Source organism: Rhineura floridana, chromosome 1 (genome assembly GCF_030035675.1).
Source record: "Rhineura floridana isolate rRhiFlo1 chromosome 1, rRhiFlo1.hap2, whole genome shotgun sequence".
In the NCBI taxonomy this organism is placed as follows: Eukaryota; Metazoa; Chordata; class Lepidosauria; order Squamata; family Rhineuridae; genus Rhineura; species Rhineura floridana.
Genome location: NC_084480.1, coordinates 173,276,699 through 173,294,845, shown reverse-complemented (window position 1 = coordinate 173,294,845; position 18,147 = coordinate 173,276,699). Strand labels below are relative to the sequence as shown.

Sequence of the window (18,147 nt, the reverse complement as noted above, 5' to 3'; positions counted from 1 at the left end):
ATTATTCTTTCAAGTCTAATTTCAGAGGGGCGAGGGACCCTGTGGGCCCCAGGGAAAGCATCTGCGACTGCATGTGCACCCACAGGAACCATGTTGGTGACTCCTGCAGTAGATGACCTTTAAGGTCCTTTCCAACTCTGGGAAGGTTCTGTAAGTCTGTTGCACAGAAACAGTGAAGGCTGCATTCCTATGCACAATTACTTGGGATGAACGCCATTCAAAACAGTGGGGCTTACTTCAAAAACCATGCATAGGATTGTACTTCATGAGTGTTGTGGCAGAATAAAGACAAACAAATGTATTTGTGGCATATGGTTTTATAGGCCAGAGTCCACTTTGTCTGATGCATGAAACAGCCAGCTAAATCAGTAGGTATATCTTCCTGAGTACAGTGGGAGAGAAAAACTCTTTGCAAAAGCGAATAATACACATCCTTACTGTAAAACCTGCTTCATTGCAATTTTAATGCTCCATTGTTAAGAAATGCAATGTAGGAGAATGTAATCTAGGTCTGGGCAACAAAGTTATCAGAGAGTTAGATCTTTTTTTCCTGTGAAGAAAAGCTTAACATGTTGTTGCTTCTTAGTGCATAAAAATACAACTCTATTGCCAATGGAGGATGGGTGTGGTGATGCTACAGTTAGCAAACTACAAGCACATGAGAAGTAATACTTTCTTGTCCATGTTCCACCAAGGGGATGCAAGGCTAGCCTTCCCCCCATACATAGAAAGCATGGTTGTGGCTCTGGCTTCCTTATATATGGCTGATCACTCTTTTGGCCAAGTCCAGCAAAGCAATGTATATGTCAGAAAAGGAAATGTCTAGAACAAGAATGTCCAAGATATTTTGAAATTGTTGCCATCCACAAAACTCTGGAACGTTTTCTAAAGTAATTAAGAGGAATGTTGCTTTGTCCCTCTTGTATATTTCAAGTTTTATTTGCTTCCTCAAACATGACAAATTAATGTTTACAGATAGCATGAGGCTTTTTGTCAGTTTAGTCAAATGGGCTATAATAAGATAATACTTCACAAGGGTCCCCCTCACTATTCAGTGCATCCCCAACCAATATGAGGTCTACATGCCTTGTGAAGAAAAAGAAAGCTCCTCTGTGTAACCCGGAGTAGCCAATGTGGTGCACTCCGTATGTTGTGGACTATGTCTCCCATCATTGTTGACCATTGGCCATGTTGGTTGAAGCTGAGAGGAGATGTAGTCTAAAACATCTGGAGTGGACCATGTTGGCTATTACTGGTGTGAACTATTATGACTTTGGCACAGAATGCAAAAGGAAATGTCAGGCTGTGGAGCCCAAATGTTTTCCCTAAGTAATTTTTTCTGGCTCACTATTTGTTCATCACCAAAGGAATAACGTATGAAAAGGGTTTAAGAGAAAGGAAATCTGTGACTGGGCAGAAAGACGAGATGGTGGGATCACAATTACCACTCTGGAGCTCAGCATCCTGATTTGTACACCAAAAGCAATATAGCAGTAGTTAAATTAACAGCAAAAAAAAACCTAGCTGAAAGACATTGCAATAGAATGAAATGCAATAAAAAGTAAAAGGACACTTCCAAAATATTCATGCATGCATATTCAATTCCAAGGAAATAACTTCTGGAAACAGGTGTTTATTCCTCAGACATCAAAATATATCTGTCTCTGAAACTGCTTTACTATTTTAAATTGAGAAAGAATCCCTTGCATTTCTTTGTCTAAGCCTCAAGGTGTCACTGTTAGCTAGTGTGGTAGCCAGAAAGAGGATGCAGGAGCCCCACAGATACGCTTCCTAGAAGAGAGATTGTTTCATTATTGCTATACAGTTTGGGAAAACAGCAGATCACAACAACAAAGCAATCCTTCTGGAAAGGGTCTATAAAACCTTAAGCAGGAATTCATTGATCTAAGCAGAAAAGCAGGTGAGTCTTTCTTATGGACATTACTTGCACCCTGATGAGAATTACTACAAACTGAACAAAAGAGACAGCAAATTTTTCAGTGATCTCAATGGACAGAAAACACAAAGAGAATGGCAGGACACTCACAAGGCAAGTACTGCTTCTCTCATTCTTGTCGTTTTCCTGCTGGACTGCCTCAGAGCGGATTCGTTATTCAATCCCTGAGGAGCTGGCAAAGGGTTCAATTGTGGGAAATCTCGCCAAGGATTTGGGACTGAATGCCAGAGATCTAGCAAGACGTAATCTGCATGTTGTCTCTGTGAATAAAATACAGTATTTCAGTATCAGTGCAGAGAATGGAAACCTTTATGTGAATGATAGGATTGATAGGGAAGAAATATGTGGCACAACTCTACTCTGCCTTATTAATTTTGAAGTGGTGATAGAAAATCCTTTAAATGTTTTCCATGTAACAATAGTTATACAGGATATTAACGATAATGTACCACATTTCATCAGTGGTATAATCAGCTTGGAGATAATTGAATCCGCTTTGCCAGGCACCAGATTTCTCCTTGGGAAAGCAGAAGATCCTGACATTGGGATGAATTCTCTCCAAAATTACCAGCTTAGCTCCAATCAGCATTTTACTTTAGATGTTAAGGAGACTGAGGATGGAAATAAATTTGCAGATTTAGTGCTACAGAAACCACTTGATCGAGAAAGAGAACAGACCCTGCATTTGATCCTTACAGCCCTGGATGGGGGTGAACCTAGAAAAACTGGGACTGCCCAGATATGGATTAATGTCACTGATGCCAATGACAACCCACCAGTTTTCACTCAAGAGATCTACAAAGTCAGTTTGAAAGAAAATGCTCCTATTGAATCCCTTGTGCTCCAGATTGTAGCCTCTGATAAAGATGAAGGAACAAATGCCCAAATCAGGTATCATCTCAGCAATATACCAGTGAATGCAAACAAGAAATTCCACCTGGATCCATTGAATGGTTCAGTCCTACTTATGGGGCATTTGGATTTTGAAGAAACTAAAGAATATACTATGACAGTTGCAGCAAAAGATGGAGGTGGATTAGAGACACATTGCAAAGTTGAAATAAGGGTTCTTAATGAGAATGACAATGCCCCTGAAATAACCTTAGCCTCCATATTTAGTCCAGTTCCTGAAGATTCTCTGCCTGGTACCTTAATTGCTCTGATCCATGTAAATGACAAAGATACTGGTGATGATGGGAAAATTACCTGTTATTTACAAAATGATTTGCCCTTCAAAATTCTTCCCTCATCTAATAATTACTACAAGCTCATGACAGACAGTCCCCTGGACAGAGAAAAAGCTCCAGAGTACAATATCACAGTCATAGCTGCTGACAATGGCACTCCCCCTCTCTTCTCCCAAAAATCTATCACAGTGTTGATTTCTGATGTCAATGATAATGTCCCTACTTTTGAGAAATCTTCCTACAGCATATATGTGCCAGAAAACAATCCATCCGGTGCCTCCATTTTCACTGTCAAAGCCAATGATCCAGATGTGGACCAGAATGCATGGATCACCTACTCCATCCTCAACAGCAACATTGAGGAGCTTCCCATCTCCTCCTATATCTCCATTAATTCTGAGACTGGCACAATCTATGCCCAGAGATCCTTTGACTATGAACAATTCAGAGAGTTCCAACTGCAAGTGAAGGCCCAAGATGGTGGTTCTCTCCCTCTCAGCAGCAATGTCACCGTAAGGGTGTTTATTCTCGATCGGAATGATAACACACCTCGTATCCTGTCCCCTTCACAAGAAACCAAGGGCTCAGCCTTGTTCGAGATGGTGCCTCGTTCAGCCGAGGCAGGTTATCTAGTAACAAAAGTGGTGGCCGTGGACACTGATTCTGGACACAATGCCTGGCTGTCCTACCATCTGACTCAGGCCACTGAGCCCGCCCTCTTCACGATTGGTTCTCACACTGGTGAGATCAGAACAGCGAGGGCCTTTGTGAAGAGAGATGCTGTGAAACAGAGACTCGTCATTATGGTGAAGGATAATGGACAGCCGTCTCTCTCGGCCACCATTACTCTGAACCTGGTTTTTGCTGAGAACTTCCAGGAGGCCCTTCCAGAAATGAAAAGCCAACCGAGCAGCTCAGAGTATCAGTCTGACCTACAGTTCTACCTGGTGCTGGCCTTAGCTTTGATCTCCTTCTTATTCCTCTTGACTGTTATTCTGGCTGTTACAATGAAGCTCCATCGATCAGGGAATCCCAGATTCCTTCAGTGCTTTGGTCCTGTTCCCCACTCAAAAAATGGTGCTATATTTCCACCAAACTTTGAAGATGGGACTTTGCCTTACTCCTACCAACTTTGCCTCTCTTCAGAGTCTAGGAAGAATGAGTTTACTTTCTTGACACCTAATGTTCAGATTGCAGACAATATTCTTAATGGTGAGAAATCTGGTGTATTTTTTGCAGGCAATAGTGAAAACAATTTACATTCCGAGCAAGTGAATGGTGACAAGGTAAGCTTTATTTTTAAAAAAATATTTGTGCCACATTCTCCATAACCTTTTATCATCACTGAAAACATTAATTGTTTACATCTTGTTTACTCTATCTGGTAAATGTCTTTTGGGATTTAAAGAGATTGTAGAATGCCCTTTATTTAAGTTTGACCTCATTAAGTGCAATCCCTGTTCTTTGCATTAATTACCAAGTCATTGAGATCAGGGGGTTTGTGACATTCATGTAGCCCAGTTTGCTATTCCTTCACCTGTTTATTGTACTGAGGAGCAAAGCACAAATTATTGAATATGGTGACCGTGGTGGTAAATTATAGTTTTGTCAAGTCTTGGACATGTATTCGGGGTTTGGTTCTGTTGCAGGCAGACCAAAATCCAAAGGGCGAGAGGCAGATTATGTGGTATGGGATGGCCAGGGATCAGATCCCAGATCAGGCAAACAAGGACCAGAGGCAGGGAATGGCGCAGATCCGCTGAAGGTCAAGCAAAAGAGCTAATGGCCAAAGGTAGGCTTCATGGACAGGCTGGTGAGTAGATATCATATCAGTTGTGCAAGGCCTGACCTTATTCTCATTCTTATTGAAGGACTGTGAGTCAAGAAAAACTGTAACATGCTTATTAGCTAGAAATCCATTTCTAAACTATGTGGGTCAACGATGTCTGTCGCTGTTCTTAACATAAGGAGTTGAGAGAATAAAAGAGCCTACCAAGTGGTTCTCAAATTCACTCACCCCGAGCACCACATATATACTGAAGTAACCAGGCACATAGCTCATAAGGGTCATTGGCTCACAAAAAGATGAGAAGAACTTTGGCAGGAAGCCTAGAATAAATACATGTTTGCAATCGTGTGTCAAATATGTGTGGCAATTTAACTGAATCTGCTCTTACACATACACATGTAGCAAATGTAGGATTCTTTTTTGTATAATGTCTGGAATAGTTCTGAAAAGTATACAAACTGGCATAATTTTAAAGACTCTTCTTACTCTAAAATAGGGCCATATCTCAATTGTTTTAAATGTATAACAATACTCAGGGAAGGTTGAGTGAACACATTACACTTACTTACTTTAAAAAAAGGTGTGTGTGTGCTCAAAATCTCTTGTAGCAGTACTTCTTATGTTCCATAAGGTAGAAAATAAAATGGAAATGTATGATGACTTCTCTGCTGGTCTGGTACTGTGATAGTCCATGTTATTTACTTAAAAGAGAATATAGCTCTTGCAATTCTCCACCTGAGACACTGTGTGCCGCTGCTGGCCAACAAAGTTCTCACAGTGAAGCTGAGAAAATGTACTAACTGATGCTTCCTGCCTTGTAATTGTTGAGGCACAGACTACAGAGCTGGGAAACAGCAGAATACAGGGACATCCAAACAGTTTTGCTGAGAAACAAAAAACACTGCAAAAAATGGAAGTCCAGCAGCAACCAGTGACATTGTAATCCTATATTGAGTACTCCTGAATCCTGGTGGGAATCTGATACTCCTCAGCCTAACTGATCACAGAAAACAAGGATACAGCACATTTTTCTGCAAGTGGGATGGACGACAGACACAGATCAATGAGAAGGCAAGTACCTCTCCTCTTATTATTCTCTTTGTGTAGCCAGACTGCCTCAGAGCACATTCGGTATTCCATCCCTGAGGAAATGGAAAAGGGCTCCATAGTAGGGAAACTTGCCAAAGATCTGAGACTGAATCCCGGAGAAATAGCAGGTCGCAATCTGCATATCCTTTCTCTAGGTAAAAAGCAATACTTTACTCTCAGTGCAGAAAATGGGAATCTATATGTAAGGGAGAGGATTGATAGAGAGGAACTATGTGGGGAAACTGCATTCTGCCCCATCAATTTTGAAGTGGTGGTTGACAGCCCTATGAGTATTTTTCATATAACTGTAGAGATCCAGGACATTAATGATAATGCACCCCATTTTGTACATGGAGATATCAAGCTAGAGACAAGTGAATTGTCTTTACCAGGAACTACATTTCTCCTTAGAGAAGCTGAAGATCCTGACATTGGGTTGAATTCTGTCCAGGATTACCACCTTAGCATAAATCAGTATTTTATTCTGGAAGTGAAAGAGAGAGAAGACAGAAAGAAATATTCAAAATTAGTACTGAATAAACAGTTGGATCGGGAAAGTGAAAGCAGTTTCCAATTAATCCTTACGGCTCTGGATGGAGGGAATCCTGCCAAAACTGGGACAGCCAAAATATGGATTAATGTCATTGATGCAAATGACAACCCACCAATCTTCACTCAAGAAGTCTACATGGTGAGCCTAAGAGAGAATACACCAAGAGGATCTTCAGTGGTACAGCTGAAAGCTACTGACAGAGATGAAGGTTCAAATGCCCAGATCAAGTATAATTTAAGTAATGTCCCTGATAGTGCTCAACAGAAGTTCTACTTGGATCCACAGGATGGGACAATTATAGTTAAGGAGGTTCTGGACTTTGAGGAAACAGAGAAATATGTGATGACTGTAGAAGCAAGAGATGGAGGTGGATTAGTGGCTCACTGCAATGTTGAAGTAAAGCTCTTAGATGAGAATGACAATGCCCCAGAAGTGATTCTTGCCTCTTTATCCAGCCCAATCCCTGAAGACGCTGCAATAGGAACTCTGGTAGCCCTCATCAATGTAAATGATAGAGATTCTGGAGATAATGGGGAAATTACTTGCCATTTACAGACTCATTGGCAATTTAAAATCATTTCAACGTCTAATAACTACTATAAGTTGGTTACAGGTGATTCCCTGGACAGGGAAAGCACTCCAGAATACAATATCACAGTCACAGCCACAGACAAAGGCACTCCCCCACTTTCCACACACAAAACCATCTCACTGCAGATCTCAGATATCAATGACAACCCCCCAGCCTTTGAGAAATCCTATTACACTGCCTATGTCCCGGAGAACAATCCTTCAGGCTCCTCCATTTTCCGTGTCAAAGCCTCAGACCCAGATCTGGACCGGAATGCTCATATCACTTACTCCATCCTCAACAGCATCACGGAGGAGCTACCTCTCTCATCCTTCCTCTCCATTAATTCTGAAACGGGCATTATCTATGCTCAGCGCTCTTTCGACTATGAGCAAATCAGGGAGTTTCAGCTGGAAGTGAGGGCAGAAGATGGAGGTTCCCCACGCCTCAGCAACAATGCCACAGTGAAAGTGTTTATTCTGGACCAGAATGACAAAAGCCCTCAAATTCTTTACCCTTCTCAAGGGGGAGAGGGCTCCGCCTTGTTTGAGATGGTGCCTCGCTCAGCAGAGGAGGGATATCTGGTGACTAAGGTGGTGGCCGTGGATGCTGACTCCGGACACAATGCTTGGCTCTCCTACTATCTGCTCCAGGCCACCGAGCCAGGGCTCTTCACAATTGGTTCCCATACTGGGGAGATCAGGACATCTCGGGCTTTTCTGGAAAGAGATGCTGTGAAGCAGAAGCTAATAATCTTAGTCAAGGATAATGGGCAGCCACCACTATCTGCTACTGTGAGTCTCAACCTGGTGTTTGCTGAGAACTTCCAAGAGGCGCTCCCGGAAATTAGCAACCAATCCAGTGACTCAGAGTATCAATCGGATCTACAGTTCTACTTGGTGGTGGCCTTAGCTTTGATCTCATTCTTATTCCTCTTGACAGTGACTCTGGCCATTCTCATGAAGATTCGACGATCAGGGAATCCCAAATTCTTACAGTGCTTTGGTCCTGTTCCCCATTCAAACAACGCTGTCATATTCCCACCAAACTATGAAGAAGGGACGTTGCCTTATTCGTATCAGCTCTGCTTATCGTCAGAGTCCAGGATACATGAGTTTACTTTTCCAACACCCAATGTTCAACCAGCAGAATATAGTTCATGCAACAATAAGTCTGATGTGCTTTTAACAGCCAATGGAGGCAATATCCTAAATTCTGAGATGGATAAATATAAGGTGAGTTTTCTTTTGAACAATACATACTATGCATTTTTGTGAATCAAAATTATTATATATATATTAATAGCTAGCTGTGTATAATATCTATACAGACAATTATATAGTCAATACAGTCAGTCTCACATATCTCACTTTCACATATCCACATTTAGTTCACATGAAGATGGGGGAGCAGGAAGTCACCTCTGTTCCCAGAAACTGACCTCTATGCATGAAACTGAAGGTCTGCACAGATCATATACATGTACAAGTGTCATCAAATAGGCTCTTCCTGTGTGATTAGAAATCTTAGGTACATGTATTTGTAAGTGTGCAAGCTCTGTTCAGACCTTCAACCAAATTTGTGACGGTGAGTGTGGTCCTATTCCATGGCCTTTACATATTCACAGAATGTGGATATGCCATATGGAAAGTGTTGATATCTTAACTTTAGTTTATCATTGCTTCAGCTTTGCTGAATAACCTTTGTGATTTGAATTGCAGAGTAATTTCACTGCAAACAGAATAAGGTTTTAGAACAATCAGGTTCTGTCATACCTCTAATGAAAACTGTGTGTGAGGTGTGTGTGTAACTTCATCATTTAATTGATCATTTAACCTGAAATGATTCACCAAAGGTAGAATTCATTTAATAATGCTTTAAATGTTTGTCATGTATTTAAAATATCCAAACTACTTCACAAACATTCTAATAGTAACTGTTCAAGTCTCCATTGGTGTCAGTTGTGAACACCATCGTTCGCTTTCTGTTTTATAGCCCCTTGTGTTCAGGAATGTCATCATCCACATATAACTTAGCTTGATATTTCCATCCTGTAGCAACTCAGACTGCCGTAAATAGAACTAGATGGTGAGAAATTATACCTAATAATCACAATCCAACATAGTTAAAGCTGTCTATGCCTATTGAAATCAACTTATACATGCTTAACTCTGTGTTGGATAGTAGACAATGGGCTGGATCCATATCCATATCCATTGCACATTGCTCCTTTTGAAATCAGTGGAACAAGTTAAACATGCTTTAATTCCCTCCCCCCTCCCCTCGATTTGAATGGCAACTAAAGGCAACTAACTTCAGTCTGCATCCAATCCAGTATGTATTGTTTTGGGATGATTCAGTGCATAGATTTTATTCATGACAACTTTCTGTCATTCAAAAGGGAAAAAAAATGTTTTCCTGAACCAAATTAGTTAGAAACTCTGGGAATAGTTCCCTTCACTTGCAGCATGTACCTAGTTTCTCCTTTTACTTGAGTTTTTTTGAAGCTATATGCTCTTCCTCTGCCTTTCCACAATCCACCTTATTGCTCTTTGGGATGCTTGGTGAGCCTAATGTGATCTTCCTCTTGGGCAGTTCCATTTCAATTGTTCTTTATTTTGGTATTTAACTTGTTGAAAATATCTTGTGCTAGTTTGGAGCCGCATACTTTTATTGTACACATATCCCCCATTGGTTATGGCTAACAAAAGAATGGTGCACCCTTTAGACCTGCTGCAATATATTTGAAGCAGTTTTAAAACCCCAATTTATATTGACTAAAATTTAATTTGACAACCAGCTTAATTAGAAGGCCAGAAAATCTGGCTTATTGCAATGTGAACATCTTGTGTACCCAGCCTTTATGATAGCATAATGGGAAGCAGTGATTCATGAATTCTACTCTCTTTTTAAGAAATGTACCTTATCCCTAAAGAACATATAAACCAATAAGGAAGGAAATTCTACAAACTCCTGTGAAAGGTTATGCCATTGTTAGATGCCATGTAAGAAAAGATAATTTCCTAAATGTTTAACACAAATATACTTTTTTGTCATCTAAAGTAATTGCTTCTCCCATCTTCAGTAGCTGTAGAATGCTCTTCTTTCTGAAATCTATTTCCCAACCCTTCTCCCTCTTGCTAGTCAGAGCAACTTGATTAACTAGAGTGTATGTCCGTTTACTCAGATTCACAGAATGGAAGCACCACCCACAGAGCTGTTTCCAAAACTTATATTTATGTTAAACCCACACATGATGTTCTTTCCTCAAGAAGCAGGAGTAGCTCTGCATTCACGTTGCTTCCTTTAGCGCTGCTGAGGCATGGAAGCAGAATTTAAATTGGGCTTCCTCACAGCACCTCTTAAAGTGCTGTATTCCACATTGCAATCTTGTAAAACCCATTCCCATGACAAAAGTAAAACTGAGACTCAGAAGTAAGCCCCAGTTGATGAAATGGAACTGACCCACTGGAAAGTGTGCTTAAAAGTGCAGCCTTCTGTCAACTACTGCTTTATTGAAAACACTGCAGCAATGTCATCTGCATTGCCCATAATTACTAAGTGTACAAATGATGTCTCTTCTGAAGAAAACAGGTAGCATGTGTGCAGGCAGCCTGGCTTACTGAATGTGCACAGAAAAGAAATGCACTATTGGGCAACATTGGATTACTTCTTACTAATCTGTGTCTGGGCTGTACCACTTGAGATTGCACGTGAGAAATCACATGATTTTGATAATTTTACTGTATATTTTATATTTTATGTGAACCGCTTAGAGGGTTTTATGATTAGGTAACATACAATGCTTCTCCATACAAAAAATAAACCATCTGCACATAGAAATCTAATTGCCAGGGAGAGTCCAGTGTAGAGGCTCATAAGAAGGGATAGAGTATTTTGGAGGGGGAGAGTATTCTTCATTCAGGAGACTCCAAGTTGGGCAAGCCCTTCTTTTGGATCGACTCAATTCAGGCTGTGGGCTCAACCTCACTTGCACCATGCCTTCTGCCTCCTGTTACTCCCTTCCCTTTCTCCAAGCTAAAAATCCTTATCTTGGAAAGGGAATAAAACGGAAAGGGAATTGTAGCATTTAGCATTTTAGTATTTTTAGTATTTCAGTATTTTAGTTTAGTATAGGTTTATTTGGAAATTTAATGAGTTATGTTTTAAATTGATTAATGTGTGGTTTTAAATTGTATTTTGATATTTTGATGTTGTGATTAATGTGTGGTTTTAAATTGTATGTTGATATTTTGATGTTGTGAACCGCCCAGAGAGCTTTGGCTATGGGGCGGTATAAAAATTTAATAAATAAATAAATAAATAAATAAATAAACAAACAAATAAATAAATAATAATAATAATAATAATAATAATAATAATAATAATAATAATAATAATAGGTGGCGATGAACCCTCATTCTGACAGAGGAATCTTTATGGGGACTCTCACCAGCTGTAAATGATACATTGCACAGTTGAAGAGATCCTGCTGGAACTCTCCCCCGCTATACGGAGTGTTATCTGAAGCCAAAGAGCGAATGGGAACCCATTAGCCTGGGTCCTTGGTAGACACGTGTTTCCTATAGGCACATTCTAAGTGTCTTATTAGGCACATTCTCATTAGGATCACATGGCAATGGGGATAGCTCAGCAACAATCTATATAGTGTATCTGTATTTATACATATACACACATTTCACTGGGTGACCTTGGGCCAGTCACACTGCCTCTCAGCCTCATGAAAACCCTATTCATAGGGTCACCATAAGTCAGAATCGATTTGAAGGCAGTACATTTACATTTTTAACACATTACAATATACACATAAGAAGCAAACATGCACACAAGGCATAAGAGGAGTGTGAGTAACTGGAGGGGTAGGTGTAAGGCAGTGTGGGGTTTTAGAGAAAAGGTGTGCTCAGTGCTACTCAGAGACTCGTGCTAGTCTGCTCTTTTTCTCTGGACTCACATTACAGACTAGGCCTCAGTTAGCCACAGCTGGCATGAAATTGGTGGAAAGCTGAGTTAGGGAAGGAGCAGGGGATGGCTTCTAAAAACACATACACCCAGGAAGAGGGAGCAGATTTGGAGGCTATAATTTGTAGGGAAAAGACCTCCAGAAGATAGGATAGAGAGCAAAGTTTATCTTTCCAAGCACTGATAGGCAATAAAACTGGGGCATGTTGAAACTCCTGGGTCAGGACTTTTGAAGAAGCTGGAACAAGGGACTGTCCTCGAGCAAGAAGGGATTCAGGGAAACAGGAAACTGGATGTAGCGAAGGAAAAGCAGGAGAAGGTAACAGAGTCAGACCCTGGCCTCCAGGCTAACAGTATGAGTGATTTGCAGCATGAGTGGAACCAAGCAAACAGAACAAGAAGTGATCTCAGAAGCCTGGTCTCTATACCTTTCTGGGCAAACGCTTCAAAGCAAATTCCAAAATTGATTTAATCTAGGAAGGTGGCATTTCTGGGCACCCTTTCCTTTCCTCCACAGCTTGGAAAAGTTAATTTTTTGAACTACAACTCCCATCAGCCCAATCCAGTGGGCATGCTAGCTGGGGCTGATGGGAGCTGTAATTCAAAAAAGTAACTTTTCCAAGCTGTGCCTACAGCATAGTATATCTCTGCATTTCATGGCAGGATGGGGCAGGTCCCTGTCCTAACAGGGTTTTCTTTTGCAGAGAACAGTAGTGTTAGTCACTCTTCACTTAACATGATTAAAGTTACTCTCGTGAGTAATGGACTTATTTCCAGAGAGGCACTGTATTGAAATGTTGGCTTGATTTGATTGCATTGCCCAGGCTATATCCAGTGCATATGACCCGTCACATCACCTCCACTGAGGTGACCAATTTCCATCAGGCAGGCTTCCTGCAGCCTCCTTGGTGTTATTACAAAGTACGCCATACTGAAACCATTGAAAAATCATATAGGCAAATCCTGGAGTGGAGTGTCTCCCAGGCTCTTATAGTTAGCAGTGTGCTCATGGCAAGCCCACTGCTAACTCTTCCCCCCCTTCCCCAAGGTAACGAGAGGTAAATGAGTGAGTATTTGAGTATTCCACTTGAACACCAAAAAGAAAAGAAAGAAAAGCATTTTAAGTATCACAAATGTTTGATTGGAACAAATACTTTGATGTGATGGTGGTGGGGAGCCCCTTGCCTTCTGATAAGATACCTCCGATTTCGTAGAACAGCTATTTGTCAACTATAGAAAGAAGGGGAGGACAGATTTGTAACTGGGTAAAAATTAGTGGAAATGTTTTGAGATTATATTTGGGAACCAAGTGAAATAATAGCCGTTATCACAGATAAGTAAAAAGTATCCTTGTTAGAGAAACTCAAAATAAAATCAGTGGTATAACAATGCTAAGATTCTGTTTTCTGCTCTGTCAATCACAGAATTTTGTTTGGGTATCAACTCTTTCTGGACCTAAAAATAGATCAGTAGGCAACATCACAGTCATTACTATAGGCCTGAAAGATGATTTAGTTGTGTTAAAAGTCCTTCACATGGATAAAATAATGTTGACATGCAGCAGTAATTCAACAATATAAGAGAGGGAAGAACCAAAGACAATTCGTATGGAAATAGATGCTTTCAGAATGTTTTTATTCTGAACTCTCCAAAATATAAAAAACATTCAGGTTGATTTTCTATTTTAAACTGAATGAGAAAGAATCCCCTGTACGTCTCTGTCCAGGCCTCAAGGTGTCACTGTTAGCCAGCTTGGTAGCCAGAAGATGATGCAGGAATCCCACTGATAAGCTTCCTAGAATAGTGATTGTTTCATCATTGCGGCACGGTTTGGGAAAACAGCAGATCACAACAACAAAGCAATCTTACTGGAAAAGGTCTGCTGTAAACTTAAGCAGGAACTGAATGACCAAAAGCAGAGAAGCAGGTCAGTCTTCTTTATGGACATTTCTTGCACCTTGATGACAATTTGAGGAGGAAGGTAGTTTTTCAGAGATCTTAATGGACAGAACACATAAAAAGACTGGCGGGGCATTCACCAGGCAAGTACTGCTTCTTTTACTATTGTCGTTTTCCTGCTGGGCTACCTCAGAGCAGATTCGTTATTCCATCCCTGAGGAGATGGCAAAAGGTTCAGTTGTGGGGAATCTCGCCAAGGATTTGGGATTGAATGCCAGAGATCTAGCAAGACGTAATCTGCATGTTGTCTCTATGAATAAAATGCAGTATTTCAGTATCAGTGCAGAGAATGGAAACCTTTATGTGAATGACAGGATTGACAGGGAGGAATTTTGTGGCACAACTCCACTCTGCCTCATTAATTTTGAAGTGGTAGCGGAAAATCCTCTCAATATTTTCCATGTAACTATTATAATTCAAGATATTAATGATAATGCGCCATTGTTTCTCAGTGACAATATCAACTTAGAAGCAAGTGAACTAACTCTGTTAGAAACCCAGTTTTTCCTTGGAAAAGCTGAAGATCCTGACACTGGGATGAATTCTCTCCAGAATTATCACCTTAGCACCAATCAGTATTTTACTTTGGATGTTAAGGAGACTCAGGATGGAAATAAATTTGCAGATTTAGTGCTTCGTAAACCACTAGATCGAGAAAGTGAACAGAACATTCACTTGATTCTTACAGCCCTGGATGGGGGTGAACCAAGGAAAACTGGGACTGCTCAGATATGGGTTAATGTCATTGATGCCAATGACAACCCACCCATTTTCACTCAAGAGGTCTACAAGGTCAGTTTGAGGGAAAATACTCCTATTGGATCCCTTGTGCTTCAGGTTGTAGCCTCTGATAAAGACGAAGGAACAAATGCCCAAATCAGATATTCTTTCAGCAACATGCCAGTGAATGATCGCCAGAAATTCACCCTAGATGAAACCTATGGCACAATCTCTCTTATGGGGCTTCTGGACTTTGAGGATACCAAAGAATATACTGTATCAGTAGTAGCAAAAGATGGTGGTGGATTGGTGACACACTGCAAAGTTGAGGTAAGGGTTCTTGATGAGAATGATAACTATCCAGAACTGGCGTTAGCCTCCATGTTCAGCCCAGTACCTGAAGATTCTTTGCCTGGAACAGTGATTGCTCTGATCAATGTAAATGACAAAGACAGTGGAGATAATGGAAATGTTACTTGCTATTTACAAGATGATTTACCCTTCAAAATTCTCCCTTCATCTAACAATTACTTCAAGCTCCAGACAGACAGCTTCTTGGACAGAGAAAGTGTTCCTGCATATAATATCACAGTCACAGCCAGTGACAAAGGAACCCCACCTCTTTCCTCACACAAAACCATCTCATTACAGATCTCTGATATCAATGACAATGCCCCTACTTTTGAGAAATCTTCCTACAGCATCTATGTGCCAGAAAACAATCCATCCGGTGCCTCCATTTTCACTGTCAAAGCCAATGATCCAGATGTGGACCAGAATGCATGGATCACCTACTCCATCCTCAACAGCAACATTGAGGAGCTTCCTATCTCCTCCTATATCTCCATTAATTCTGAGACTGGCACAATGTATGCCCAGAGATCCTTTGACTATGAACAATTCAGAGAGTTCCAACTGCAAGTGAAGGCCCAAGATGGTGGCTCTCCCCCTCTCAGCAGCAATGTCACTGTGAGGGTGTTTATTCTTGATCGGAATGATAACAGCCCTCATATCCTGTCCCCTTCACAAGAAGCCAAGGGCTCAGCCTTGTTCGAGATGGTGCCCCGTTCAGCTGAGGCAGGTTATTTAGTAACAAAGGTGGTGGCCGTGGATGCTGATTCTGGACACAACGCCTGGCTGTCCTACCATCTGACTCAGGCCACTGAGCCCGCCCTCTTCACGATTGGTTCTCATACTGGTGAGATCAGAACAGCTAGGGCCTTTGTGGAGAGAGATGCTGTGAAACAAAGACTCGTCATTATGGTGAAGGATAATGGACAGCCGTCTCTCTCGGCCACCATTACTCTGAACCTGGTTTTTGCTGAGAACTTTCAGGAGGCCCTTCCAGAAATGAAAAGCCAACCGAGCAGCTCAGAGTATCAGTCTGACCTACAGTTCTACCTGGTGCTGGCCTTAGCTTTGATCTCATTCCTATTCCTCTTGGCTGTGATTCTGGCCATTACGATGAAGCTCCGTCGATCAGGGAATCCGAGGTTTCTGCAGTGCTTTGGTCCTGTTCCCCATTCCAAGAGTGGTGGCGTATTTCCACCAACCTTTGAAGATGGGACTTTGCCTTATTCCTACCAACTTTGCCTCTCTTCAGAGTCTAGGAAGAATGAGTTTACTTTTCTGACACCCAATGTTCAGATTGCAGACAATATTCTTAATGGTGAGAAATCTGGTGTGCCTTTTACAGGCAATAGAGGAAACATTTTTCAATCTGAGAACAATATGGATGAAGAGGTAAGGCTTTTTTTCCAGAATTATTTGTGCACCCTATAGTATATTGTCAGAAGTTAAATCAAAATAGAATGCTTCTTCACTTTTGTGGAATTGCCATGCTTTGTTCACTCACATTTTAGCCAACATCCATAAAATACCATCATACCGTCACAGACTTCCTTTGTTTTCTCTGTCTCTCCCACGTTTCTCAGCTGACAGGAGTCCAATAATTATTGCAAGAGTAACACAAGCTCCACAGGTATAAATGCCTATAGCATTGTTCTTCTTTAGTGTTTTTTTATGGGCAGTGTTCTGACATAGGTAGTGATGTATCTGAAATATGAGCCTGTCAGAGGTTAGCACACATTCATTATACCGTTCAAAGTGAGTACCATTTTATGACACTATTTTTAATCAATATTTTAATTGCTAAAAAGATTTTCCAGATGTACTCTATCTATCTATCTTTGGATGGATGGATGGATGGATGGATGGATGGATGGATGGATGGATGGATGGATGGATGGATGGATGGATGGATGGATGGATGGATGGATGGATGCATGGATGCATGGATGCATGGATGGATTCATGGATTCATGGATGGATGGATGGATGGATGGAAGGAAGGAAGGTGTTGCACTATATAGGACCATAATTGTATAATGCTTTCTTTCTGCATGATCTCTGGTTATAGCCATTAACCATGTTGTGTAAATGTAGTGAACGGAAGGTTTTAAAATTATCTTTTAGAATTATACTATAGTGTCGTAGAAGCATAGCACTGTGATAAATGAATGAATAAATAATAGCTTTGTGGTGTTATAGCACTGTACCTCTCTTTCATTTTTTTTAAAAAAACCCTAAAGCATGAAATGTGTTTTAATAATATCGGGTAAAACACTTATTTAAAAGATAATAATAGGGACCATAAATTTGTGATCACTACAAGGGTGATGGTGAATGAGGGCCAATCTTCATATGACCCCACCCACAGTGGCTACATCATGCCCTTTGGCATGGACAAAATGTAGTGGGATGTCACATAGAAAAGTGTGGAAAGTTGACTACAGTTCCAATTTACAACAAAAGAGCAATTATTGGATTGTGTTAGGATCCACTTGTCTGGAAGCAGCCCATATTTATTATTATTGTTGTTGTTGTTGTTGTTGTTATTAATAATAATAATAATAATAGCGTTTATTAGTCGCTTTTTCCCCAAAATAGGACTCAAAGCGACGTACAAAAAGGAAAACAAAAACACATTGCATATGAAATAGCTTACAGCAAGTCAAACAATGGCAAAAACAATTTCAAGCAAAATAATACAACAATAATAGAGAAAACATAAATGGCAAATATTTACTTTAATAGTTTAATTTTAGTTTATTCTAATAAATGTTTAAAGGTAAATGGAAGTTGTGTTTGTTTTTGTTTATTTTTTTTCAGTTCTTCCCTTTGTGATTGATGTAGATAGATAATATTCTTGAGGCCAGGAGTTGTTTTTTTTACATGTAGTGTTGCTGTAGCCAGCTGAATTATTCGTGTGACTCTGAAGCGAAGTTAAAATTACTTAAATGTCTATGAGATGTTGTACAATATTAATTTTACTGCCAACAA

The 18,147-nt window shown here is 40.5% G+C and overlaps 1 protein-coding gene across 10 annotated transcripts in view; it reads left to right on the top strand.

Moving 5' to 3' along the window:
• LOC133364983 (protocadherin gamma-C3-like) overlaps positions 1-18,147 on the top strand; it is a 303,611-nt gene that overhangs the window by 84,467 nt on the left and 200,997 nt on the right. The window contains exon 1 of one of the 10 annotated variants that reach the window (XM_061586207.1): positions 1,877-4,430. The exons of 7 other annotated variants lie outside the window; for them this stretch is intronic. In XM_061586207.1, coding sequence (XP_061442191.1) covers positions 2,010-4,430 — 2,421 coding nt within the window. In that variant the 5' untranslated portion in view covers positions 1,877-2,009. Of the gene's footprint in view, positions 1-1,876; positions 4,431-5,785; positions 8,382-14,059; positions 16,549-18,147 lie in introns of those variants that run through there. 2 more of the 10 variants (XM_061586253.1, XM_061586195.1) reach the window with 2 other exon arrangements.